The sequence below is a fragment of the Coregonus clupeaformis genome, unplaced genomic scaffold (assembly GCF_020615455.1).
Source record: "Coregonus clupeaformis isolate EN_2021a unplaced genomic scaffold, ASM2061545v1 scaf0999, whole genome shotgun sequence".
NCBI lineage: Eukaryota > Metazoa > Chordata > Actinopteri > Salmoniformes > Salmonidae > Coregonus > Coregonus clupeaformis.
This window is the reverse complement of record NW_025534453.1, coordinates 141,438-167,862: the sequence shown is the minus strand read 5'-3', so window position 1 is coordinate 167,862 and position 26,425 is coordinate 141,438. Positions and strand designations below refer to the sequence as shown.

The 26,425-nt window shown below is 41.9% G+C and overlaps 1 protein-coding gene across 1 annotated transcript; it reads left to right on the top strand.

Moving 5' to 3' along the window:
* The first annotated feature begins 894 nt into the window (after window positions 1-894).
* LOC121561288 (myomesin-2) lies at window positions 895-25,451 on the top strand. The gene is given in 45 exon segments (XM_045217299.1): window positions 895-975; window positions 2,226-2,352; window positions 3,621-3,716; window positions 4,184-4,319; window positions 4,530-4,684; window positions 5,458-5,550; window positions 6,764-6,791; window positions 6,794-6,854; window positions 8,731-8,775; window positions 10,844-11,008; window positions 11,277-11,438; window positions 12,108-12,191; window positions 12,194-12,249; window positions 12,670-12,868; window positions 13,012-13,065; window positions 13,831-13,958; window positions 14,215-14,269; window positions 14,272-14,391; window positions 15,263-15,330; window positions 15,332-15,436; window positions 15,438-15,469; window positions 15,743-15,864; window positions 16,093-16,110; window positions 16,343-16,530; window positions 16,783-16,909; window positions 17,084-17,259; window positions 17,528-17,642; window positions 17,928-18,087; window positions 18,178-18,284; window positions 18,384-18,428; window positions 18,551-18,687; window positions 20,899-21,043; window positions 21,377-21,436; window positions 21,819-21,886; window positions 22,078-22,191; window positions 22,381-22,425; window positions 22,428-22,470; window positions 22,711-22,749; window positions 23,054-23,159; window positions 23,440-23,603; window positions 23,773-23,785; window positions 23,787-23,807; window positions 24,042-24,064; window positions 24,147-24,202; window positions 24,385-25,451. Coding segments are annotated over 44 exon segments (4,554 nt in total). The 5' UTR covers window positions 895-975; window positions 2,226-2,248; the 3' UTR covers window positions 24,901-25,451.
* The last annotated feature ends 974 nt before the right edge of the window (window positions 25,452-26,425 follow it).

The following is a 26,425-nucleotide window of genomic DNA, read 5'->3' as shown; positions in this document are numbered from 1 at the left end:
CCCAGGAGTAGGCTTGTCCCATAATTCACTGCACCTGCACTATGATTTTAACTAACATCTATCAAAAAGTTGGCAACACCTGTGTTTATAAAGCATTTATGAAAATCGCACCATATTGAAAATGACTGTAGATTTTGCACATGGGTGCTTCTTGAAAGTTTATCTGCTAAGTCATATCAGGTGTAATTCAAGCTATTTTATTTTAGCATTTTAAAAATAGAAAGATGTCGATCAAAATAGTTGTAGGGTTACAGTAGTCCACTTACTGTAAGCGGTGAGGGTATCACTGTTTCTGAATTTAATCTCTGGTTAAAAATAGCTGCTGGCAAGTGTTTGGACCTGGGTGGGAGGCAATCTTGAGAACCCTAAAAAGGTATCATAAGCTTAACAGTGTTAATATCACACAGGAAAGAAATCACGTCAAATTCAACTACTGTTGCAGATAATGACAGTTAAGAGTGTCAGTTTGTAGAGAGAAAATAATTATTAGGAAATTGGTCAAACGAATTGAAGTAGGAGTGAGCAAATCACCTTCAAGAGAGCTCTCCATTCGATTTATACATTCTGTTGTCATCTTATCGAAAACAAAAAATAGGCTAAAACACATTTTTATATGCCTATTACATTATTGACAAAATAAAAATTCACGAATCTTTTGCAAGGAAAAACAGTCTATCCAACAAATAACCTGTTGAAAAATCTACAATAATATCGACGAAATTGACGCAAATATTTGTGTTAATTATTTGACCGTTTCAACAGCCACCTGCCCTCGTCAACTTTGACAGAAAGTGTTGAATGGGTCAGAAAATGTTGGTAAATGCTATATATAGTCATAAGTGCATCCATACATGGGGTGGTAGGGGAAAGCCATTCCTTGAGTGAGAGGGTAATATTTTTGTTACCATCAGCAAGTGCCTCCCAAGCGGCATCAGGCTCGTCTGCTACCGCTTTGCGCTGTTTTAATCTCAAGGGGTGAGTCGCGTTTCGTTATTTTATCATAATTAAATTGAGTGGGTCGTTATAAGTCCGACATTTTTATTTGAGGGGAACTTTATATTTCCAGTACATTAACGTTGATAATGGTCATATATGTTGTCATACATGTAGGCTAAGAGATTGACATATTTACATGTCTGGAGTTGTTTTGTGGATAGATAATTTGTCTCCAGTGAGGGATAAGGGGTTGTTTTGGAATTTATCTGTAGGCTGTTATACTTTCACTGTACGCTAATGGCATGCCTTTGAATGAAGAGGTCGCTGACCCTATTTTGTTGGGTGCGTCATTTTGGTTCATAGTAGATGATGTAGGCTACCTAACTAATGATTGTATATACCTAAGACACATCCTGGAAATCTGGATAGTGTACTGTAAAGGGAGGGTACATAAAAAGTTGAGTATTTAATTTATTTAGAGGCAGTTGAATAATGAATATATTGATTGATTAGTATGTTGATGACCTGGCCAATTTATTTCCCAATGAGTATTGTCCTACATTCAGCCGAAGGTGCAGGCTACTAATTTTCTTCTGTAGCTTTTGACTATATTTCTCCAGTGCATTCGCCTTCAGACTTCTTTCAGCTATTCATAGATGAGCTGTGCTCACTGTAAGGTGAAACATTTGAGGGGCTGACCCCTGTTGATATGGTGCTATGTGGAGGCCACATTAATGGCCCCTGTTAAACCATAAAGTCATGCCTGAACATGTCATTTGAGGGATAAATATGATATAATTTGTATGCAAGGCAGGAAATGTGAAAGATAAATTCTCTGGTAAAGTATTTGGAGTTTATGGGAGAAATAATAACCATTGCATATCAGTCCTTTGACAGCCATTTTGTAAGGCCTTCAAAGACAGAGATATCCTGTGTGCCTATAAGTATGCACACTGCAGTTAGGCTATGTTGTCATTAATTATATGAAAAGTTGATAATAACAGGGAATATTCATGTCCTGAATTGCCTTCTACATGGATAGGACTAAGGCTTTGCAGATTCTCATAAACCGTAGATAGTTGACAACTATAGTTGACAATAGCAGCGTGAAAGCACTTAAGGGGAAGTCATTATTCTGTCTGATAATGCAAAAAACATTGATGTTAATGTTGAAAACCCCATTAACACAGCAAACAATCTCCAATGTCCAGTTGCATGTGAAGTAAAGGTAAACAAATCAATTTCCTTTACCCCTCCCTCCTCCCTCTCCTACCTGGTATTGTGACCAGGTTTCTTTTGAAGTGTTCCAGCCATGGCTACCAAAGTCATGCATTTTAATCAGAAGAAGCATGTGAGCCACGTCAGCCATCACAGCTCTCACACTACTAAGCATGTTGTCAAGGAGCACTCTTCAAGGTAGGGGATTAGTGTTACTGCTCACCTGCAGCACTATAGAATGCAGTTTTTTTTTGGCAATACAGTAGCTGGAGTACAATAGTATGGATGTACATAGTGCTGGTGTAGAGGGAAGTGGAGTGGACAAGAGATGGTCTCCAACTTCAAATGTCCCCCACCCCATGCTGATGCTATGCGGCTTGTGGCAATGGATTTTGCCTTGTTTTAGGGTCGTATGGGTCATAGCAGCCCACTAGATGTTGCTTTAACGCTCCTTAGTAGCACTGCATCCTAAAGCTCAGACCACCACAACCCTTTGGTGGTTACGCCATCCGCTGTATTTCAAACTGCAATTCCAATGTTATAGGAGTCTTTGGTGAGCTGAAGTGGGGGTGGGCAAATGGAACTGTACCCAATGAATCCTCAAACTCAGAATTTGTCACGCTGCAAGCAGAAGCCAAAGTGTTGGGACCTATTGACCGGGTCATAGCAGGTCGTGACGTTGATGTTGTTATGCAACCCATGTCTTATGTCATAGACTAGTGTGCATGCCACTGCTTCACTGTGCCTGAAACATATGCTGAACCATGTTCTAGACCCCAACCCATCAAGAAAAAACAATCCAGTTTCTGGACTCTTTACTAGTTATATTTGATACGAAATTAACGGGTAATTCTGCAACTTTTCAATCTCCTGTTCATCATTTACAGCACGAAACCAGTGTCCATATATGTGAAAACAGCACATTTCTATGATCTGTGGTTAAAAAGAGAAGAAGAAAGGTACAAAAAACAATGGTTCTCTGTGACATCACAGGGTAGGATTTAAAGTAAAAAACGGATTTTCTAAACCTGCAACGAGTTTCTAGCCCAAGGGAGGGTATTTTCTTTCTCCCCACGTCACCACGAATCTCATAGTGTTTGAAAATCACTGTTTTTAAAGGTTTAACGTTTGATGATATCATCGGGTAGACATTTTTAACTTTATATATTTTTCTACAAAACGTAGAAATGCGCCATTTTCACATAGGTTGACACTGGTATTGTGCTGGAGATATTGAAAATGAGCTTGAAAAGTGGTAGAGTTTCCCTTGAACTTTTGTCCAATACCAATGATCTCACTATCTAGGTGAAAACCACTTAATTAATTGCTTTATTATCTTTTATATCCCTTTTGTTTTTTTATATGAAATATATTCTGCAATAGTTTTTCACATTTTAAAATCACAGTACTAAGTGTTTGTTTATCTTCCTGTTCTAATGACTCTAACGACCGCTCTCTCTCCACAGGAAATCAAGCTCTAGGTCAGTGAACCAGGTGCAGCACACCCACGACACAGAGGCTATGGCTGAACCAGCCTATACAGTGCCGGCGTTCAGGCAGAGGTGGGTCCAATAGGACAGTGTCTCCCAGCTACATTTGTCTAGTACAGAAACAACCCCTAGCCCTTACCCCTAGACACTTGTGTAGATCTGAAAGGATTGGATAGGTGTAAGCAATATGGCAAAATCTCCACCCAGCTAAGATTGAACTACTGAATTAACTACTGATGAAATTCTTTCAGGTCTACATGAAGTGCCTAGGGGAAGGGGCTAGGGGTTGTTTCTGGACAGGGCCGATATGTCATGCTGTTTTAGGTGTAAGGGAATATGAACCACAGTCAGAAACAATCCGCAAGTTGTGGAACCCTGTTATACAGGATGTGTTGATTAGATGTTAATAACGGACCTATCTGACCTAATACTGGACAATATATTGAAGTGTTCGTCTGTTGTTTTTTAATAAAACACAGCACTGTATATTGTACCGGTATATCAATTCTTATCTTTCCTGCTGTGGAATATGTGTGTAGGAGCGCCGATGAGATAGAGGAGTACCAGCGAGTGTCTAGTCATGTTGGGAAAGGACTGGCTTCAATTCAGAAGGAGCTCCACAGGATGAGAGTGGCCACGAAGACCCAAGTGGAGAATATTGCGATTAAGAGAGAGGTAATACACTGGATTGTGGAAGGATCATGTTATGTACAGTGCTGCTAACCCTGTGATTTGCAAATACCCCAGTTAAACAGATATGTAATATTTGATAGCTTGTTGTCTATAGTTTATATGATATCCTATTTCTACCTGTACTAACCTTATCACTGCTGGAGGAAAGGTTCCCCCTCATTTGCTAATGCAACCTATGCCGCCTCTCCTCAGGTGCAGGAGATGATGCACAAGAAGGTGACGTTGAGTACAGAGACGGACAAAGCCCCTGACTTCCTGGTGGCTCTGAGGCCCCACACCGTGTGGGAGAAGACTCCTGTCAAGCTGTTCTGCACTGTAGGCGGTCACCCCAGGCCTATTGTCAAATGGTTAGGAGCGCTTACCTCTTATTGGACTACTGTTGTACTTCATTATGTATTAGTTTACATATTGTGTATGCATCTAGTAACTACTATGATTAGCCATGCAGTCTTTGAGATGTGACATGTTTTACCAACAAATTAGCAACTAATTACAGCCAATTTAGCGACATTTACCTATGATGGATTAGAATGCACTTTTAATTAGCATTTACCTGCAGTTGTGGTTGTAAACTGGTTATAATGACATCATATCAACCAGATTTGTCCTCTGGGACAGTACTTGGCTGGTCATCAACAATACTATTCGATCAAGGAGACGTAGGCCTCATATGAGTGACTATCCTCCATTATGGTGTCTATTGGAGACGTAGCTCTTTAGTGAGGTTTCCTCACTTTATTGGTTTCATTAGCACCATGTTAATGATCACATTAGCACCAATTACACCGTCTCTGCTTTAACAGCCAGCACCTTGGTCTTGTATAATGCTAGAAATGTCTCTGCACATTTCAGTCTTTTTTTGGAGGGACTTCACAGATATTTAGGCTACATATTTTGTTTATGTTTACTGTCAACACGATCTCATTAGAATTTGTCAAAATAGTGACGTTTAACCATTGAATTAATGTCAAATATACTAACATATTAGTTATGTCAATATTATGCCATATTAGTTATATGTCACATAGCAGATGTATTAAAAACACGTCAGTATAGACAATTCCATCAATACTACGGTGTAAAAGAACCCACTTACTAACTTGATGCCTTGTATTTTCAGGTATAAGGGAGGGAAACCTGTTGACCCACTGAGTGCCCCAGGAAAGTACAAGATTGAGAGCAAGTATGGAGTACACAGTCTGATTATTAGCAGGTACTGTACCTCACTCTATTTCGCTGTCTCTTTTCATGTTAATTGGTTTAATTTGACCAAGGTCAAGTTCGGGTTCATTTCAACTCGATTAAGGACCGAAATTCAACTCACATACTGTAGTTTTTTAAATCATTATAACATACATCAAATTGTGTTTCATTTCTTGAACTTACTGACGTCAAATGAAATTGTCACTTGCCTTGTTCTCCTATGAACAGGTGTTGTTTTTCCACTTGTTGTCAGGCAGTACCCATTGTCCCCCTTGGCTGTTCCCTGTTGCCAGTGAAAGTGAATGGCACCCCAGTGAAACTGAAGGGAGGAGGGGGTTGTTGCATTTCCTATTTAGTCTAAAGCCAGCTCCGCCTCTAAAGACAGCCTGCATGTCACTGGCCCTCCCGGCTCTCATCTTCAAGACGCCTCAGCTGTTCATACCGAAGTGCTGACCTCCGTGTCATTCGATCCATTCATTCCTCCTCCCCCCTCTCGCTCTCTGCACTGAATCTCTTCTGCGACGTCATTACGTTACTGGGTCAAAAAAGGAGAACGCTCGTTTAAGTTAGCCCTTCCCCACTCCTCCGCCAACACGCTCTCTTTCAAACGTCTTTCTTTTCCACCCTTAATCAATACGTTTTCTTGATAATATTTGAAGAGAAAGAGAGTGAGAGTGGAAAGAAACAGCCTGAGATCCATATCACCCCAGCTGGGAAAATGGAAAAAGGATCGTCTTTAAAATAGTACTTCCAGGGGGAAGGTCACATTTCTCCTCTTCTATTCTCACCCTCGGTTTCTCCTTCGAATGTCTCTCCTTACGATGTGCCGCCTTCTTAACGCCTTCTGCCGCGCTCAGAACGTCGCCTTCTGTTCGTTGGCGCTCTCAAGCCATGAGAGATCACTTTCTAAAACGCAATGTCTCCTTCTACACATTAATGTCGTCAAACATTTGACTGGGATTAAAAGTCGTCCTTTAAAAAGGCATGAAGGTGAAGGGGAGGATGTTTTGAACAAAATACATTTCTTGGATGTTACACAGTCCTGAGGTCATTTAACACAATGCCAATAAATCCCTGCGACATTAACAGTGTTTAACCAATCAGCATTCAGGATTAGACCCACCCGTTGTATAAACAGTGATAATGAACAACACAATACACATGTACCATTTATTTGAGCTATGAAATCATAATATACTAATATCTAATTTCCTTCACTTTAGGTGTGTGGTGAGTGATACTGCTGAGTACAAAGCGCTGTGGCAACAAACACCCATAGCTCAACTACCAGCAAGGCCTCTGTCACTGTCAAGAGTGAGTCTCTCTCTCCTCTCTCTCCTCTCTCTCTCTCTCTCTCTCTCTCTCTCTCTCTCTCTCTCTCTCTGTGTCATTTAAGTATTTGCACTAAAGTAATGGAAGTACAGTTGAAGTTGGAAGTTTACATACATTTATGTTGGAGTCATTAAAACTTGTTTTTCAACCACTACACACATTTCTTATTAACAATCTATAGTTTTGGCAAGTCGGTTAGGACATCTACTTTGTGCATGACCATAGTAATTTTCCCAACAATTGTTTACAGACAGATTATTTCACTTATAATTCAATGTATCACAATTCCAGTGGGTCAGAAGTTTACATACACTAAGTTGACTGTGTCTTTAAACAGCTTGAAATATTCCAGAAAATGATGTCATGGCTTTAGAAGCTTCGATAGGCTAATTGACATCATTTGAGTCAATTGAGGTGTACCTGTGGATGTATTTCAAGGCCTACCTTCAAACTCAGTGCCTCTTTGCTTGACATCATGGGAAAATCAAAAGAAATCAGCCAAGACTTCAGAAAAATCATTGTAGACCTCCACAAGTCTGGTTCATCCTTGGGAGCAATTTCCAAATGCCTGAAGGTACCACATTCATCTGTACAAACAATAGTACGCAAGTATAAACACCATGGGACCACGCAGCCGTCATACCGCTCAGGAAAGAGACGCGTTCTGTCTCCTAGAGATGAACGTACTTTGGTGCGAAAAGTGCAAATCAATCCCAGAACAACAGCAAAGGACCTTGTGAAGATGCTGTAGGAAACAGGTACAAAAGTATCTATATCCACAGTAAAACGAATCCTATATCTTCATAACCTGAAAGGCCGCTCAGCAAGGAAGAAGCCACTGCTCCAAAACCGCCATAAAAAAAGCCAGACTACGGTTTGCAACTGCACATGGGGACTTTTTGGAGAAATGTCCTCTGGTCTGATGAAACAAAAATAGAACTGTTTGGCCATAATGACCATCGTTATGTTTGGAGGAAAAAGGGGGGTGCTTGCAAGCCGAAGAACACCATCCCAACCGTGAAGCACGGGGTGGCAGCATCATGCTGTGGGGGTGCTTTGCTGCAGGAGGGACTGGTGCACTTCACAAAATAGATGGCATCATGAGGGAGGAAAATTATGTGGATATATTGAAGCAACATCTCAAGACATCAGTCAGGAAGTTAAGGCTTGGTCACAAATGGGTCTTCCAAATGGACAATGACCCCAAGCATACTTCCAAAGTTGTGGCAAAATGCCTTAAGGACAACAAAGTCAAGGTATTGGAGTGGCCATCACAGAGCCCTGACCTCAATCCTATAGAAAATTTGTGGGCAGAACTGAAAAAGAATGTGCGAGCAAGGAGGCCTACAAACCTGACTCAGTTACACCTGCTCTGTCAGGAGGAATGGGCCAAAATTCACCCAACTTATTGTGGGAAGCTTGTGGAAGACTACGCGAAACGTTTGACCCAAGTTAAACAATTTAAAGGCAATGCTACCAAATACTAATTGAGTGTATGTAAACTTCTGACCCACTGGGAATGTGATGAAAGAAATAAAACTGAAATAAATCATTCTCTCTACTATTATTCTGACATTTCACATTCTTAAAATAAAGTGGTGATCCTAACTGACCTAAGACAGGGCATTTTTACTAGGATTAAATGTCAGTAATTGTGAAAAACTGAGTTTAAATGTATTAGGCTAAGGTGTATGTAAACTTCCGACTTCAACTGTATTTGCACTGCTATTAAAAGTGCCCTCAAATGTCAATCTCCAAAGCAACAAACACCCATAGCACATGAATCTGAATGAAGGTTTTCATTTTTGAAAGTAATGTTCCTTCTTCCATTTCAACAAAATATTTGTATTCCTCTTAGGACCAGCAGGAGGAGCCCATGGGTCCTGCCAGCTTGTTGGTCAAGGTGAGAGGAAAGAGTGGATTGAGGAGGAGGGTGGGTGGAGAACCAGCCCAGTGCTGCTGGAATGGGGCCCAGACATGGCAGGCTTTGCTTGAGATCAGAGGCCACAAATAACAGTCTCTGTCTAAGTGGCCTGATAAGCACTGGAAACTACTGTGAGTGTGGTTTTGTGTTGTTCCAACCCTGAGCCAGTCAACGAATGAAAACAAGGGGAGACTTCTATTCAACACACACTGAATGACCTTACAATGTTACAATACAACAAACATTTACTGACACATCAACCATGATAATTTTGGATTGTGCTAGGTTGGTTTGTTTACGTATCACACTAACATTTCTTCAGTACTTACTTTGATCTGTGTTAACCAAACACTTAAACAACATATACCTACAGTGCATTCGGAAAATATTCAGACCCCTTGGCTTTTTCCACATGTTGTTACATTACAGCCTTATTCTAAAATGGATTAAATATTTTTTTCCCTCATCAATCTAACCGCAATACCCATAATGACAAAGCAAAAACTGGTTTTTAGAAATGTTCGCAAATTTATTAAAAATAAAAAACAGAACTAGCTTATTTACATAAGTATTCAGATCCTTTGTTATGAGACTCAACATTGAGCTCAGGTGCATCCTGTTTCCCTTGATCATCCTTGAGATGTTTCTACAACTTGATTGGAGTCCACCTGTGGTGAATTCAATTGATTGGACATGATTTGGAAAGGCACACATGTCAGAGCAAAAACCAAGCCATGAGGTCGAAGGAATTGTCCGTAGAGCTCCGAGACAGTTTTGTGTCGAGGCACAGATCTGGGGAAGGGTACCAAAACATTTCTGCAGCATTTACGGTCCCCAAGAACACAGTGGCCTCCATCATTCTTAAATGAAAGAAGTTTGGAACCACCAAGACTCTTCCTAGAGCTGGCCGCCCAGCCAAACTGAGCAATTGGGGAAGAACGCCTTGGTCTGGGAGGTGACCAAGAACCTGATGGTCACTCTGAGAGAGCTCCAGAGTTCCTCTGTGGAGATGGGAGAACCTTCCAGAAGGACAACCGTCTCTGCAGCCCTCCACTAATCAGGCCTTTATGGTAGAGTGGCCAGACGGAAGCCATTCCTCAGTAAAAGGCACATGACAGCCTGCTTGGAGTTTGCCAAAAGGCACCTAAAGACTCTCAGAACATGATAAACAAGATTCTCTGGTCTGATGAAACCAAGATTGAACTCTTTGGCCTGAATGCCAAGCGTCACGTCTGGAGGAAACCTGGCACCATCTCTACGGTGAAGCGTAGTGGTGGCAGCATCTTGCTGTGGGGATGTTTTTCAGCGGCAGGGACTGGGAGACTAGTCAGGATCGAGGGAAAGATGAACGGAGCAAAGTACAGAGAGATCCTTGATGAAAACCTGCTCCAGAGCACTCAGGACCTCAGACTGGGGCGACGGTTCACCTTCCAATAGGACAACAACCCTAAGCACACAGCCAAGACAACGCAGGAGTGGCTTCGGGACAAGTCTCTGAATGTCCTTGAGTGGCCCAGCCAGAGCCCGGACTTGAACCCGATCAAACATCTCTGGAGAGACCTGAAAATAGCTGTGCAGCAACGCTCCCCATCCAACCTGACAGAGCTTGAGAGGATCTGCAGAGAAGAATGGGAGAAACTCCCCAAATACAGGTGTGCCAAGCATGTAGCGTCATACCGAAGAAGACTCAAGGCTGTAATCGCTGCCAAAGGTGCTTCAACTAAGTACTGAGTAAAGGGTCTGAATACTTATGTAAATGTGATATTTCTGTTTTTTATATTTTTTATAAATTAGCAAAAATTTATAAAAACCTATTTTTTGGGGGTATTGTGTGTAGATTGATGAGGGGGGAGGGGGATTTTATCAATTTTAGAATAAGGCTGTAACATAACAAAATGTGGAAAAAGTCAAGGGGTCTGAATACTTTCCGAATGCACTGTAGGTATATGTTGTTTAGATGTTTGGTTAACACAGATCAAAGTAAGTACTATAGGATATTATTGGTTTACTAATATATTAGCATGTGTTGTCTTTGTCTTCTCCTCAGTGCCCCACCTGACTGTGATTCACCACAGTAAGCTGGAGATCACCATGCTGGATAGGTTTGGAGTGTCGTTCGGAACAGAGGGAGGCTCCATCAGTCTGGTGTGTACCATGGTGGTGGTTCCTGACCTGCCCAACGTACCACCACTGGCCCAGTGGTACAGAGACGGTGAGCGAGTGAACATAACTCAATGGGACATCATCACAGTACAGGACAACACAGGAGAGCCATACAGCACATCGTGTAAAAAGCACAGTGCATCTTAATTCACAGCACATCTCAATACAGCGCAGCCCTACAGATTACAGTATGACATAGAATGAAGCAACAGTTTTTGTAAACATTCTACAGATGCTATCCATGTTCTTACGGTCAACTCTCAACAACAACGAACTACTAGATAAATTGTTGTTTTTCCGTCTCTGTTGTTGATCAGATAAACTGCTGAAGGCAGGGAAGTTGGCTGAGATTAAGGTTGGTGGGGGCGCTGCCACTTTGACTTTGCCCCACCTGGCCAAGGATGATGAGGGTCTGTACACCCTCCGATGTGGACGAAGGGACGGCACCACCGAGCACAGCGCCTACCTGTTTGTGAAAGGTAAAGTCATATGGACTTATAATTAAATGATAATATTATAATTTCACAATAAAGCAGCATACACTCTTAGATAAAAAGGTGCTATCTAGAACCTTAAACGGTTCTTCGGCTGTCCCCATAGGAGAACTCTTTGAAGAACCCTTTTTGGTTGCAGGTAGAACCATTTTGGGTTCCAGGTAGAACCCTTTTGGGTTCCATGTAGAACCCTTTGTAGAGGGTTCTACATGGAACCCAAAAGGGTTCCACCTGGAACCGAACGCGGTTCTACCTGGAACCAAAAATGGTTGTTGAATGGGGAAGAACCCTTTTGGAACCCTTTTTTCTAAGAGTGTAGAAACAACATATTTATATTAGAGAAATACTATTTCATGTTATACAGTAGAAAGGAAAGAATGTTTACTATAATGCTATACATTAGAAACAATACCAGGTTTTAGGTTTATTGTTAAGAAACATGTAGTGATAAATGACACAGTTCCCACGGGCCCTTTAAACTTCAGGCCTGACTCAACACAAATATATGCTCTAGGCATTTTACATACTGTATTCAGTTTGTAATTCCATACATATTTGCATGTGTTAACCCAAGTGACTTATACAGTATTCCCACTTTGTCTCCTTATTCCCTACCTTCCCACCTTGTTTCCTTAATCTCTTCCTTATTCCCAGATGCTGCTCGCTCTGTGGCTGGAGCACCTGGTGCACCAATCAGCGTCAAGGCATTTGACATCAACTCGGACTACGTCCTGGTTGCCTGAAACCCCCCAACACCACCAACGAGGCTGCCATCACTGGATACTTTGTGGGACAAGTCAGTTTGAGTAATTTAGGACATTATGTTAGACTCTCCCGTACAGAATCTCCAACATATGTCAATAAAGCAGATTTGATTGTAGTTATTAGAAGATGTAAATATATACAGGATGGCCATTGAGAGTGTATGACAGTGGAATGATTGTTAGAAACGTGGTTTTTCACGATCACATGATGTTTCACATCTAATCTGGTAGAGCAATTGATTTTGTGAAGCTACCGGATCTTACAGAGCCAAGCAAAGTCTTGTGACGAAGGCATGCAAATTAGATTTATAGATAAATGACTGATGGAATTACAAACATCTGCAGTATTGCTGACCTAGTATATTCTCATTGCTTGATGTCCATTCAGGACAGCACTTCCACACATCAATACATTCTATGGTTTATGATGTAATTCCTCTCCTCCTGTACAGACGTGAGTCTGTAGTGCTACCTGGTCCCAGTGTAACGACGCCCCAGTGCAGATCTGTAAATACCCCGTGCACGGCCTGAGCGTGGGTCACGCCTACCACTTCCGGGTCAGGGCTGTCAACAGTGCCGGGATCAGCAGACCATCCCGCGAGTCTGACAAGGTGACTGCCCTGGACCCAGCTGAGAGAGAAAGACTGCAAGGTACATAACCACACACACTCATGATGTCTTCTTGAGTGCATACTCAAAGAAACTTTTGTAACGATATTTTTGGTGGAATATCAGCCAGCAGATGCACCTTTGTGTCATAAATGGCCTTTCTGTTTTTTCCTCTGTTGTAACAGTGATTAAACTGGATGGGAAACATGAAATAGTGATTAAAGATGATGACCTGGAAGGTAAAGTATGCCAGCAATGGTAACGGACCAAAATACTGTGTTCAGTCTATTCTATTCCTCCCATCTATTAAACAAAAACACTGGATAACAAATGAACCTTCCAAACAGCATTAAAATTGACATATCCATAACTTTCCATAACTGACCAATATCCATCAAAGCAAATACCTGTTAAATATATTGTATCGGCAAAAGCCCTTACAATATACAATACTATACACATGAATATATGTACACATAAATACATGTGTTCTCAGTACCTTAAACGAGAAGGATTTCTCCCCTGAGTGTCTCATCATTATTAATCAATAAACCCTTGCGCTTCCTGCTCACCTCCAGCTTTTCGATTGGACTTTGGAATTGACATAGCAACAACTCTAATGATAGTAGTCATATTAATTTCTAAACGTTTCTTCATAGTAAGAATGAATAAAAACTAATTTTCTAAGCAACTTAATTGACACCACTGGGCATCATATTAAATAGGCAACTAAACAGCCAGCTTTTTAAACGTAGATTTAACATGAGTAGATTACATTTATTTTCCTTATTCCTTATACCCTTAATCTTTCATATCCAAACGTCATCCTTGTGTTGTATAATGTTTAACCCATTATCTAACTCTTGACGCTAACGTTGTAACTAAAACGATCTAAACTAACCCCAAATGTAATTCCATAATAATCAATACTAAATTAACCCCAAATGTATTTATTAATGATCAAATAATGAAGTATTGTTCAATGCCATTCAATCCCAATGTAGGTTACGTTACATTGCCGGGAGAGCCTACAGATGTGCATGCCTCAGAGATATTCAAATCATATATCGTGCTGAGCTGGAAACCCCCCAGCCCTCGTGGACGGGCACCACTGTGGTACCTCATTGAGAAGGTGTGTGTGGCTGCTCCATTCCCTTTCCCATCTATGTAGATCACTCAGTACAGGAACTGTAATAGATTAGACAGTCCATTTATCTTTTCACAACTTCCAATCTGTCTAAAGTGCAGTAAGAGTTTTGAAAGATTGAAGAAATAACAGCTGGCAGGTAGCTAAAGGCATTTTACTAATTAGATTAGTGATTCGACATTGTAGAAGGCTTTACCTTTCATTTGCCCTCCCATCCCAAATATCCGCTAGTCCATGGCAGGCACTGGGGCTGCAGAGGATCAACACAGCAGTGAAACTGCAGTCCCCTCGCTACCCGTTTTCGATTTGGAAGCCGGGAAAAAGTACCAGTTCCGTGTGTATTCAGAGAACTTGTACGGAGCCAGCGAGGCCTCTGAGCCTACAGATCCCATCGAAAAGGTGGATGAGCATGGTAAGAGTGGGGTTTAGCACACACCACACACACACACGGAGACGGGTACACACACACAGACGGGTACACACACACACATATACACACACACAGACGGGTACACACGCACACACACACACACACACACAGACGGGTACACACACACATACACACAAAATGCATTTACAAACAGTGACAGTCAAGGAATCCTTCCAATTCTAATTTGATAAATGAGACTCTGTTTAACATATGTTTCAGGTAGTGAGCGGCCTGTTGGTATGTACAATGTAAAGCCCAACGTTTATCCCTTATTGTAAACGCACTGAGATTTATGTCATGTGACTATCACACTCCTGTAATGTCACAATCACAAATCGGTCTTTCACCCCTGTTCGTATTTTGGAGAAACTAACTACGAAGGATGATGGGCATGATTAAGTCATCAAATCGACAGTATCCTCACCCTAAAGTCACAATCACAAAATAAGTTTAGTCCCACAATATACATGATTGATAATGGTACCCTCTTGTCTGACACGAACTCCTACATGAAAGATGCATGACATCATGTATCACAACTGTTAAGAATGCCTCTGTCACCCCTTGCTGAAGGTATGTGTTGTAGAATATAGTCCGCAGGTTAACAGAGTGGTTATTGTGTTCATTGTTCTTTATTCTTATGTATATCCTCATAACATCGCACCAAGATCACGTCACATCGGGTATGTTATGCATAATGAGAAATGCATTATTTTTCCCATCTTGAATGAAGGTGTTTTATAAATGATGACGATCATTTATTTGAAGATTTATTTTGAAGATATGTGTGTATTTCTAACTCCTAAGCACTTATACTCACTTACTGTGTAGTAATGATACATCAATTCAGTATCTCCAGTCCCCAACATGCATGAGTTTTGCCTGTGTAGGTGTTCCTCCGCTCCTGGTCAGGTGGTTGCCACCAGGAAGCACCAAGTCCTCCTGTGTTCGTGCAGTGGGACCCCCCAAACACCCCAACCACCTCATGGGCTACTACATAGATGCCTCTTTGGTGGGATCCAAGGCCTGGGCCCCCATGCAACCACAAGCCCTACAAGCACACCAGGTAGCCATTTAAACATATACATTTGTCTACTAGTTATCTATTGAAACTACTGCAGTGATTTAATATTAGATATATTATTAATGGAGATGGGACAGTGAATGTAGTGTGACAGTCCTCTGTCCTTCTTGAGAATAATCCAGAAATAAAATCCTTGCAAACGAGCCACTGATTTGGCAAAATCCTGACACCTATATATTGTCCAGGTCTTAGAGTCAGCAATACTACCTTCAATTCAAGAAGTGTAGATGATCATGTTTAATTCCCCTGTTTTAGGTTTGTGGTCCATGGACTGACCCCGGGGGAGACCTATGTGTTCCGTGTCCAGGCTGTCAACGTCTATGGCCTCAGTGATGAGTCCCAGGAATCTACTCCTATTGCTGTGGAGCCCGCCCTCAGTAAGTATCAATAGAATATTGGCGTATAAGAAACGCAGGATTGCAATCAATGAATACAACTGTATTTATCAAGCCATTTTTACACCAACAGTTGTCACATAAAGTGCTTTACAGTAACCTGAACTAGACCCCCAAAGAGCAAGCAGTATTGCCTTACTATCAATATTTAACTTTGACTATTTTCCTTTGTCCAATGCTAAATATGAATGATTTTATTGTTTCATCTAGAGAGGGGAGTGGAGTATGGTATGTATTGAGTTGTTCTGTTATCTAGGGGTGTTTTAATGCACAGTTCTGCTCCTGAACAGGTTCACCACCAGACTTATTCACTGTCCCTTCCCCCACTTTTGCTGTATCTGTGCACTGAACTCTTGTCAGAGTGCTTTATGTGCCACTTTTGATAATTCCGTGAATTTTCACATCAATTTTACATGATGGAAAGGTATTCTGAATTTACCTGTGTGACTCTGTGCCACAGCGACACCCAGTGCACCTCATGGCATCACCATGCTGAGCTGTGACGGAGCCTCCATGATCATTGCCTGGAAGAGCCCCAAGCACTGCGGTGGCTCCAAGATCAACGCCTACTACGTCGACAAGCGTGATGCAGACAGCCTGGCCTGGAAGGAGGTCAACTCTGCCCCCACCAAGACCAGGACCTACACGGTACGTCACGTGGTGTCAGAATTGGGATCTGATTAGGATAAATAGGTTTGGTTCTTCATACATAATGGTTTAATAACTGTATTGTTGATAGTGTGAACAGTATGTACTCTTCCCTTTGCATCTAAATAATAGATTAGATCTATAATAAAACTTTGCCATTCAAAATCAATAGCAAATATGCAGCTACTTGTAGCAACACTGTTGAAAATATTAGATATATTTGGATCCCTGTCTCATTACCCTTCTCTTCAGGTTGACGGTCTGACGGAGGGAACCTTCTACGAGTTTAAGGTCCAGGCTGGGAACCTGGCAGGTGTGGGCGTGCCCTCTGCTCCTAGCGCTCCTCTGAAGTGTGAGGCCTGGACTATAGTAGTACCAGGTAAAGTAAAGGAACCATCTTATTATGAGTATTTTTGATCATTAGTATCGTGGTACTGTATCATGTCCCTGTTACTTATTTAATTTTTAATTAAGTTGTTTTAATTTGAATAATGTTCCAATTACGGGCAGGCTGAGATTGTGCAAAAGTTACTGTTTGACCTTTGACCTTTAGGTCCTGCTTATGACTTGGCCTTCAGTGAGGTCAGAGGTGACTCCCTGGTCATCCTGTGGAAGGCCCCTGTCTACACTGGCGCCAGTGCCGTCACTGGATACATCGTGGAGATGGCCAAGAAGGGCCATCACTACCACCCCCTGAATGAAGAGGCTATTGGCCACCGTTATCTGCAGGTAAACAACCAACTAGAGTATGTAGGCCACATGAGCACACAGGACATGAGGGTTCAGATCATCTCTGCAGAGTTTGTAAATTGACTCTTAACTTGTAATATGTGTGCGTAAAACTCAAATATTTAGTTTGAATCATGTTTTGGTATAGAAAGGTTCATTAAGTGTCATGTTGTGCTCATGTAACTCAAGTTAGGATTCAGTCTATAATAAACAATGTAATGTTCATTGCGATGTTTAATTGATGTAATGATTTGTTGGCGCTGTATAGGTGACTGGTCTGGAGGCAGGAGCAGAGTATACATTCAAAGTGAAGGCTGTCAACGCTGAGGGCGTAGGAAAGGCCTCCCAGACGTCTGAGCCAGTGGTTGCCAAGGCTCTGCCAGGTAATAACACTTATGTGACAGCTATATGACACCTATACGACAACTGTATGACATATACTGTATATGACAACTTCAGTCTGATATAGCATGTTGGATTTGTGTGAGTGATTTGTGTTTGAACCGTTTTGGTATAGGAACATATGGCATACACTCCTCCATTGGTTTTTGAGTAGGATTTTCATTAGCTTTTTGGTTTGAACAGTTTTGCTAATGCATAATATGTAAAATTTCCTCTCTACCGCTCAGCAATAAAGGTTATTATTTTGTCTGTTTTCTTGTGTTAAGGCACCCAGGAGATCCAGTGTGGAGTGGATGAGGACACTGGTGATATTTTCCTGTCATTCGAGGCCTGTGAGATTTCTGAGACCTCCAGCTTTGCTTGGTCTAAGAACTACAAAGAAATCGGTGACTGTCCAAGAGTTGCCATAGAAACTAAGGGCAAACAGTAAGTGTGTTTTTATGTCTTTATTGACCACACAACCATACTAAATACTTTTGTCAACATCATTTGTTTCAACATTTATTTCTTTTCCAGTTCTAAGCTGACTTTTGTCGACCCAGACGTGAGTGATTTGGGTGCGTTCTCTGTGGTTGTGACTGACACTGATGGAGTTTCTCTAGCCACACCCGTGACAGAGGATGGTAGGTTTATATATGCCCCTAGATTCAGATTAAAAAATATAGATATGTTTCTTGTTGAAATGTATACCTATATTCTTCATTCTTGAATTGATCTTGCAGCCCTGAACACCATGCTGGAACTCAGCTATAACATCAGACATCCAAGTGAGTATTATGCTTCAATATGCATCTTTGTCAGGCATGAAGTGTCACATAGAATCTTCTCACAATACCACAACAAATATCCCTTGAGAATTGATCATTTATTTGTTTGTTTCTTCATCCAGTTGTCCCACTGAAGCACCAACTGAACTATGAGGTTCTAGAGAAGGGCCACGTGCGTTTCTGGCTGCAGTGCCTCAAGATGTCACCCGCCGTCACCTATAGGTTCATTGTCAACGACAAGGAGGTCACCAGCAGTGATGTGGGTGCCAAACCGACAACCTCAAACATTGCTTTTAATCAAGGGAAAATAAAAAGAGTGCTATGTAGGACAGTTAACAAAACAACAGGGAAAAATGAATGATGCCTTTTTCTGTACTCTGAATTTCGCTGATGAATTCAAATCAAATTTTATTTGCCACATGCGCCCGAATACAACAGGTGCAGACATTACAGTGAAATGCTTACTTACAGCCCTTAACCAACAGTGCATTTATTTTTTATAAAAAGTAAAATAAAACAACAACAAAAAATTGTTGAGAAAAAAAGAGCAGAAGTAAAATAAAATAACAGTAGGGAGGCTATATATACAGGGGGGCACCAGTGCGGAGTCAATGTGCGGGGGCACCGGCTAGTTGAGGTAGCTGAAGTAATATGTACATGTGGGTAGAGTTAAAGTGACTATGCATAAATAATTAACAGAGTAGCAGCAGCGTAAAAATATGGGGTGGGGGGTGGGGTTGTGGGGGGCAGTGCAAATAGTCCGGGTAGCCATGATTAGCTGTCCAGGAGTCTTATGGCTTGGGGGTAGAAGCTGTTGAGAAGTCTTTTGGACCTAGACTTGGCACTCCGGTACCGCTTGCCGTGCGGTAGCAGAGAGAACAGTCTATGACTAGGGTGGCTGGAGTCTTTGACAATTTTGAGGGCCTTCCTCTGACACCGCCTGGTATAGAGGTCCTGGATGGCAGGAAGCTTGGCCCCAGTGATGTACTGGGCGTACGCACTACCTCTGTAGTGCCTTGCGGTCGGAGGCCAAGCAGTTGCCATACCAGGCGGTGATGCAACCAGTCAGGGTGCTCTCGATGGTGCAGCTGTAGAATTTTTTGAGGATCTGAGGACCCATGCCAAATCTTTTCAGTCTCCTGAGGGGGAATAGGCTTTGTCGTGGCCTCTTCACGACTGTCTTGGTGTGTTTGGACCATGATAGTTCGTTGGTGATGTGGACACCAAGGAACTTGAAGCTCTCAATAATATGCCATTTAGCAGACGCTTTTATCCAAAGCGACTTACATGACTGCGTGCATACATTTCTTTTTGTGTATGGGTGGTCCCGGGGATCGAACCCACTACCTTGGCGTTACAAGCGCCGTGCTCTACCAGCTGAGCTACAGAGGACCACAACCTGTTCCACTACAGCCCCGTCGATGAGAATGGTGGCGTGCTCAGTCCTCTTTTTTTTCCTGTAGTCCACAATCCTCTCCTTTTGTCTTGGTCACGTTGAGGGAGAGGTTGTTATCCTGGCACCACACGGCCAGGTCTCTGACCTCCCTACAGGCTGTCTCATCGGTGATCAGGCCTACCACTGTTGTGTCGTCGGCAAACTTAATGATGGTGTTTGAGTCGTGCCTGGCCATGCAGTCATGGGTGAACAGGGAGTACAGGAGGGGACTGAGCACGCACACCTTAGGGGCCCCCGTGTTGAGGATCAGTGTGGCAGATGTGTTGTTACCTACCCTTACCACCTGGGGGCGGCCCGTCAGGAAGTCCAGGATCCAGTTGCAGAGGGAGGTGTTTAGTCCCAGGATCCTTAGCTTAGTGATGAGCTTTGAGGGCACTATGGTGTTGAATGCTGAGCTGTAGTCAATGAATAGCATTCTCACGTAGGTGTTCCTCTTGTCCAGGTGGGAAAGGGCAGTGTGGAGTGCAATAGAGATTGCATCATCTGTGGATCTGTTGGGGCGGTATGCAAATTGGAGTGGGTCTAGGGTTTCTGTGATAATGGTGTTGATGTGAGCCATGACCAGCCTTTCAAAGCACTTCATAGCTACAGACGTCAGTGCTACGGGTCGGTAGTCATTTAGGCAGGTTATCTTAGTGTCCTTGGGCACGGGGACTATGGTGGTCTGCTTGAAACATGTTGGTATTACAGACTCAGTCAGGGACATGTTGAAAATGTCAGTGAAGACACTTGCCAGTTGGTCAGCACATGCTCGGAGTACACGTCCTGGTAATCCGTCTGGCCCTGCGGCCTTGTGAATGTTGACCTGCTTAAAAGTCTTACTCACATCGGCTACGGAGAGCGTGAATTCAATTCAGTAATATTTTATTTATCCCACAAGGGGCAATTATGCAGTGTGAATATTCATAACAAATAACATGAGACACAATCACATGAAACATTGAAACATAAAGGTAATAGTTATTAAAAAACATGCATGATGTAATTATGGTATGTATTTTGTATGTTCCGCAGAGCCACAAGATCAGCCATGACGTGAATACCGGGGTGATCCAGATGACTGTGGATCACTTCTCCAAGGCCAGCGAGGCCACCTACACCGTCCAGATCCATGACGGCAGAGCCAAGAACCAGAGCTCTCTGGTCCTGGTGGGAGATGGTGAGAGGGGATTTAATATACAGTACGTCAGACCTGGGTTCAAATACTATTCGAAATTATTTCAAATACTTTATCTGGGCTTGACTGAGTTTCCTGGTGCAATAGAACCAATAGAATAGCCAATCAAAACCACAAATCCCGCCCATCTGGCAATCCAGGTAGACTAAAGCAAACACTAAAATGATTTGATAGATTTCAAATAGTATTTGATCCAAAGTCTGATATACATATGATAATAGTAAGCGTTTTCTTCTTTACCATAAAGCTACGGTGCTGGAGTGTAAGCGGTTGGGTATTAGGTTCAGTAGTGACATTGTTGTGTTCTATTCTCAGTGTTCAAGGCTGCCTTGAAGGAGGCTGAGTTCCAGAGGTCAGAGCACATCAGGAAACAAGGTATTCTATCCTAGTACACAGATGATTGATGGCACATATTTGATCGATAGTATGAAAGTTTATGTTTAATTTTTCAACAAGAAAGTGAAGACTTTGTTGTCTTGATATTATACATTAGTAATCATCTGGTCTGTTAGTTTGATTTTCAACATTTCACATTGCGCTATAGATACAGTTTGTACTGGTCTTGTGTGGCTTAGTTGGCAAAGCATCGCACTTGCAACGCCAGGGTTGTGGGTTCGATTCCCATGGGGATCAGTATGAAAAATGCATGCACTCACTACTGTAAGTTGCTCTGGATAAGAGTGTCTGCTAAATGGCTAAAATGTACTTTATATTGTGATAATAGTTTTCAAAATGAAATATTTCTCATAATGTTTAGGTCCCCACTTTGCTGAGTACCTTTCCTACCATGTGGATGACGACTGTACTGTTCTGCTCGTCTGCAAGGTAACAAACACGTTTTCTTGGACTTGTTATTGTGGTTACAGATATCTATTTACTTCAGGTTGAAACTGTGTATATATTTGTAATCATTGGGGCTTTGCAGTTTACACGTTAAATTGTTGGGAGCATATATCGTGTGTGGGACTTTCTTTATTTGTGGGACAGATTGTATTCTGTATGTGTTTGTGTCTCAGGTTGCCAATGTGAAGAAAGAGACTGTGTTCCACTGGTTCAAGGATGACGAGGAGATCGTTCTGGAGACCCCTCCTAACGTGATGTCTGGATCTGTTGCTCTCCCCATCTCCTTGGTAACTACTGCTGTAAACCTTGAAAGCAATGACTGCACAAGGAATACAACTGCTCAAGGGAACTCCGTTTTTTTCAATTTACCACGGTATCGTTTTTTTATTTTTAAAGATGACGATACTATCTAAAATATTACCAAATGTTTCTGATTTTATAATATAATCTCAGTAAATAGTACCTTTTTTATTCAGTTCTCCAGAAAAGACCAGGGCCATTACAAAGCTAAACTCAGTGATTTGACAGAGGGAAAGACACTTCTGTCTTTGACATTTCTGGCCAAGGTAAATTCCTACTCCAGGATATCCATGATCTATAATCTGATTATTTATACAATATCATTTCCTTTATCAGGACCTATTGAAAATGAACTATAATCTGATTATTTATACAATATCATTTCCTTTATCAGGACCTATTGAAAATGAACTATAATCTGATTATTTATACAATATCATTTCCTTTATCAGGACCTATTGAAAATGAATTCCTTTTTCTACAAATCTTCTGTTTTTGATTTGCAGTGTTTGACGATATTATCAACGCCATTGCTCACATTGCTGGTATGTACTTTGTATCAAAACACTTGCTGGGAAAAATATTGATGCATTGTTGTTGTTGTGAAGGTACTTAGTGTTGGTGTGGTTGTGAAGGTACTTAGTGTTGGTGTGGTTGTGAAGGTACTTAGTGTTGGTGTGGTTGTGAAGGTACTTAGTGTTGGTGTGGTTGTGAAGGTACTTAGTGTTGGTGTGGTTGTGAAGGTACTTAATGTTGGTGTGGTTGTGAAGGTACTTAGTGTTGGTGTGGTTGTGAAGTTACTTAGTGTTGGTGTGGTTGTGAAGTCTTTGCCTCTCTTTTTCCTGTCAGGGTCTTCTGCCTCTGAGCTGGTGCTTCAGTGTACCCCAGAGGGCATCAGGCTCCAGTGCTACATGAAGTACTACACAGAGGAGATCAGGACTGCCTGGTTGCACAAGTACGCACATCTCATCATCTACATCACACTAAGCCAGGCCGGTTACACAGTATGCAGCCATTTTGGAGATGAGATTTGAAGGCATACTTTGACCTATGTCAATCAGTGGATGTTTCTAGATACTATTTTTATGTTTCAATGGATTTAAGTTTAGACTGTAGGGTAGATTTGTCTGTTGGTCTTGCCTCAACTTAAAGTATACATCCTTTAAATATAACTGTGGAATGACCGAAATGCAGGGTTTTAATTTAGACGAATAAACCTGACCATATCCGTTTAGGGATAGCAAGATCTCGTCGTCTGAGAAGATGAGGATCGCCGGCACAGCTGAGATGGCCTGGATGCAGATCAGGGATCCATCAGAGAAGGAAAAGGGACACTACTCCATCCAGATAATGGATGCCACCAAGTCCCACACTCGCTCTTTCGACCTCTCCGGACAAGGTTAGCATTGCGAGAGAAAAAATCCCAGCCGGCAAAACGATGTCACAACGTTGAAATGATGTCATTATAACCAGAAGTTTTGCCCACTAGGATTGTTTTAAATTGCACTTAACTTGTCTTTGTAGATGATGTCTTATCATGTCAACCATGTCAATTTGTCTTTTTATAGCGTATACCGATGCATGAGGAGTACCTGAGACTCAAGTAAGATACTTATTGCTGTGCTTTTCTTCTTGGATTTTGTCGTTCTAATTATTATTATAACAAAATATATATTGGCAAAATACAACACAAAAATAACAATCAAAGTATTACACGTTCCAAAGGTTTTATAAGGCAAGAATTTGTCCTCATCGTATACACACTGCCAAATGTTTTGGTAATACACCAAGTCTTTGATTTATAACAATGTCATTATTTTGTTATTTTATCTTTCAGGGCTGCAGCCTTTGCTGAGAAGAGTGAGTATACTATATTTACACAGTACATATTAGCCTAGTGATTACGTGACAACAAGTACTAATTGACTTTCCTAATCCTCAGACCGTGGTAGAGTGGTTGGTGGTCTGCCAGATGTGGTCACCATTATGGAGCAGAAGGTGGGATATTCTATGCACTCTGAACAAACGTTATATCATGATGACATATGCTTGTATAAGATTGTGATTGTATTGAAAACACATGGTCTCTCGTTGAGAATTGAGTGCATATTCAAGAGATCTATCTCTCTGACCTCTGAACTCTCACTCTCTCCTCTCCACCTCCCTCTGTCCACCTTCAGACCCTGAGCCTGACCTGCACAGTCTGGGGTGACCCCAGTCCAGAGGTCACCTGGTTCAAGAATGAAAATGAGGTAGTCTCCACTGAGCACGCCAAGATTACGCTTGAGGCCAATAAGTTTGCCAGCCTCACCATCACCGCCGTCACATCCGAGGACTCCGGCAAGTACAGCATCAACGTACGGAACAAATATGGCGGCGAGTTTGTGGAGATCACCGTGAGCGTCTACAAGCAAGGCGAGAGCCCCCCCGAGCCCAAAATAGGAGGGAGAGGAGCTACACCTGCACCCCTGGCCTCCAAGACCCCTACCCCTGCCCAAACCCCCATCCCCCAGACCCCCACCCCATCCCTAAAGTCCCCCACCCCCACCGCCAAATCCCCAACCCCCACCGCCAAATCCCCAACCCCCACCGCCAAATCCCCAACCCCCACCCCTAAGTCCCCAACCCCCCCTCGGCGTATGAAGTCCCCCAGCCCAGCCAGATCTCTCAAGTCACCAACCCCCCCTAGAAAGTAACCAGGGATATTGATGCCTGAGAAAGATTGAGGCATTTAGTGCTACTGATTTATAGCATGAGTTGGGTGAAACCAGAAGCTGTTACATGAAGGTGTCCATTTTAGATGTCATCTGTCATATAGCTGGTCACTGAGCATTAACAGGCAAGAAAATTTGAAAAAAGAAATGACCAGAGTAGATGTTAGTCATAAGTGTTAATCATAAAAAAGCTGCACCTTCCATTATACTGTACTGTATAATGGAATGTCTGCAGACCTGGGATCAGCCTGCCTAGAGTGCCAGGTGGGCGGGATTTGCCATTGCAACAGACAAGCTTAATCAAGCACAGCTTAAGTATTTGAAATTATTTCATATAGTATTTGAGCCCAGGTCTGAATGTCTGTGTCCATTTCTCTGTTGATGGTGAATGGATGTCAGAGAGTGCAGACGGCAGACACACAGCCAGTGCCGTCCGCACTGCAGTCGCTATGCCAGAGAAGTTAAGTTTGTCTGCACCGTGTTGCGTTTCCCCCTTTGCTTTGTGCTAGCAATAAACCTCATTTATCACCTTCTCTCTGTTGTCTTTTCCTGTCATTCTATCTTTTTATTTCCCTCACTTGTCTACTCTCACTTCTTAATTGTCTTTCATTTAAGAAGGGACCTTTTAGTCATTTAGCAGTAACTTTAGAGGATACAGACTTCTGTATGGCACAAGATCCTTTTGGTATTCTCCTCAAAGATGTATTAAGGACATGTTAAATATTATAAATATTATACATTAATATAAATGTACACTCCACAGAAGAGGTCATATTTGTGGCTACTACCTATAAAGAAATGACTACTGTAAGTGTTTCCTTTCACCCAAACAAGATACTACTAGCCTGACTTCCAAACCTCTGAAGGGAGGGACTCTCAAGTGATGTGTTTTGTCAGAGCAGTGAATGGGGTGAAGATTGCAGCAGGTTTTATCTATTAAGAAAAAAAACGACAATCCACACCCATCATTGACTGCTCACCTTTACTTCAGCCATACGCCAGAGGTGCCGGTCGGGTTGACTTGCTGGCTGTGATTCTCAATGTTCAACTGACTGGACAATTTAACACATTCAATGGGATTTTAAAAGCTGAAAGAGCTGGCTATCATTGCTGACCAAGAAGTAAGTCTAGTTTGTTGACGTTTTGACATTCAATTGAGTGCAAGGCCTCTTTTCTGTCTTTCTCCCCTGAAATTTTCAGAATGATTTGAAAAGATCCTTTGTGGTGTACTGTCTGTACTTGAATTTCCACACAGGTGAAGTATATTTTCCACAAATGTACTGAATGAAGAATGTCTACAAAAATATGGTAAAATCAAACAGTTATTGGAAGTTTCACATGTGGTAGGTTGTCAGTCAAAACTATTTTACTTAAATGGGTTTGGCATTAGGTTGTGGCATTATACATAGTGAAGATGAAAATCGTACAAATCACAATTTAATCAGTTCTGTCATAACACATAGTATATTGTATATTTTTTAAGGTAATAACCCCATTCTACGTAAAT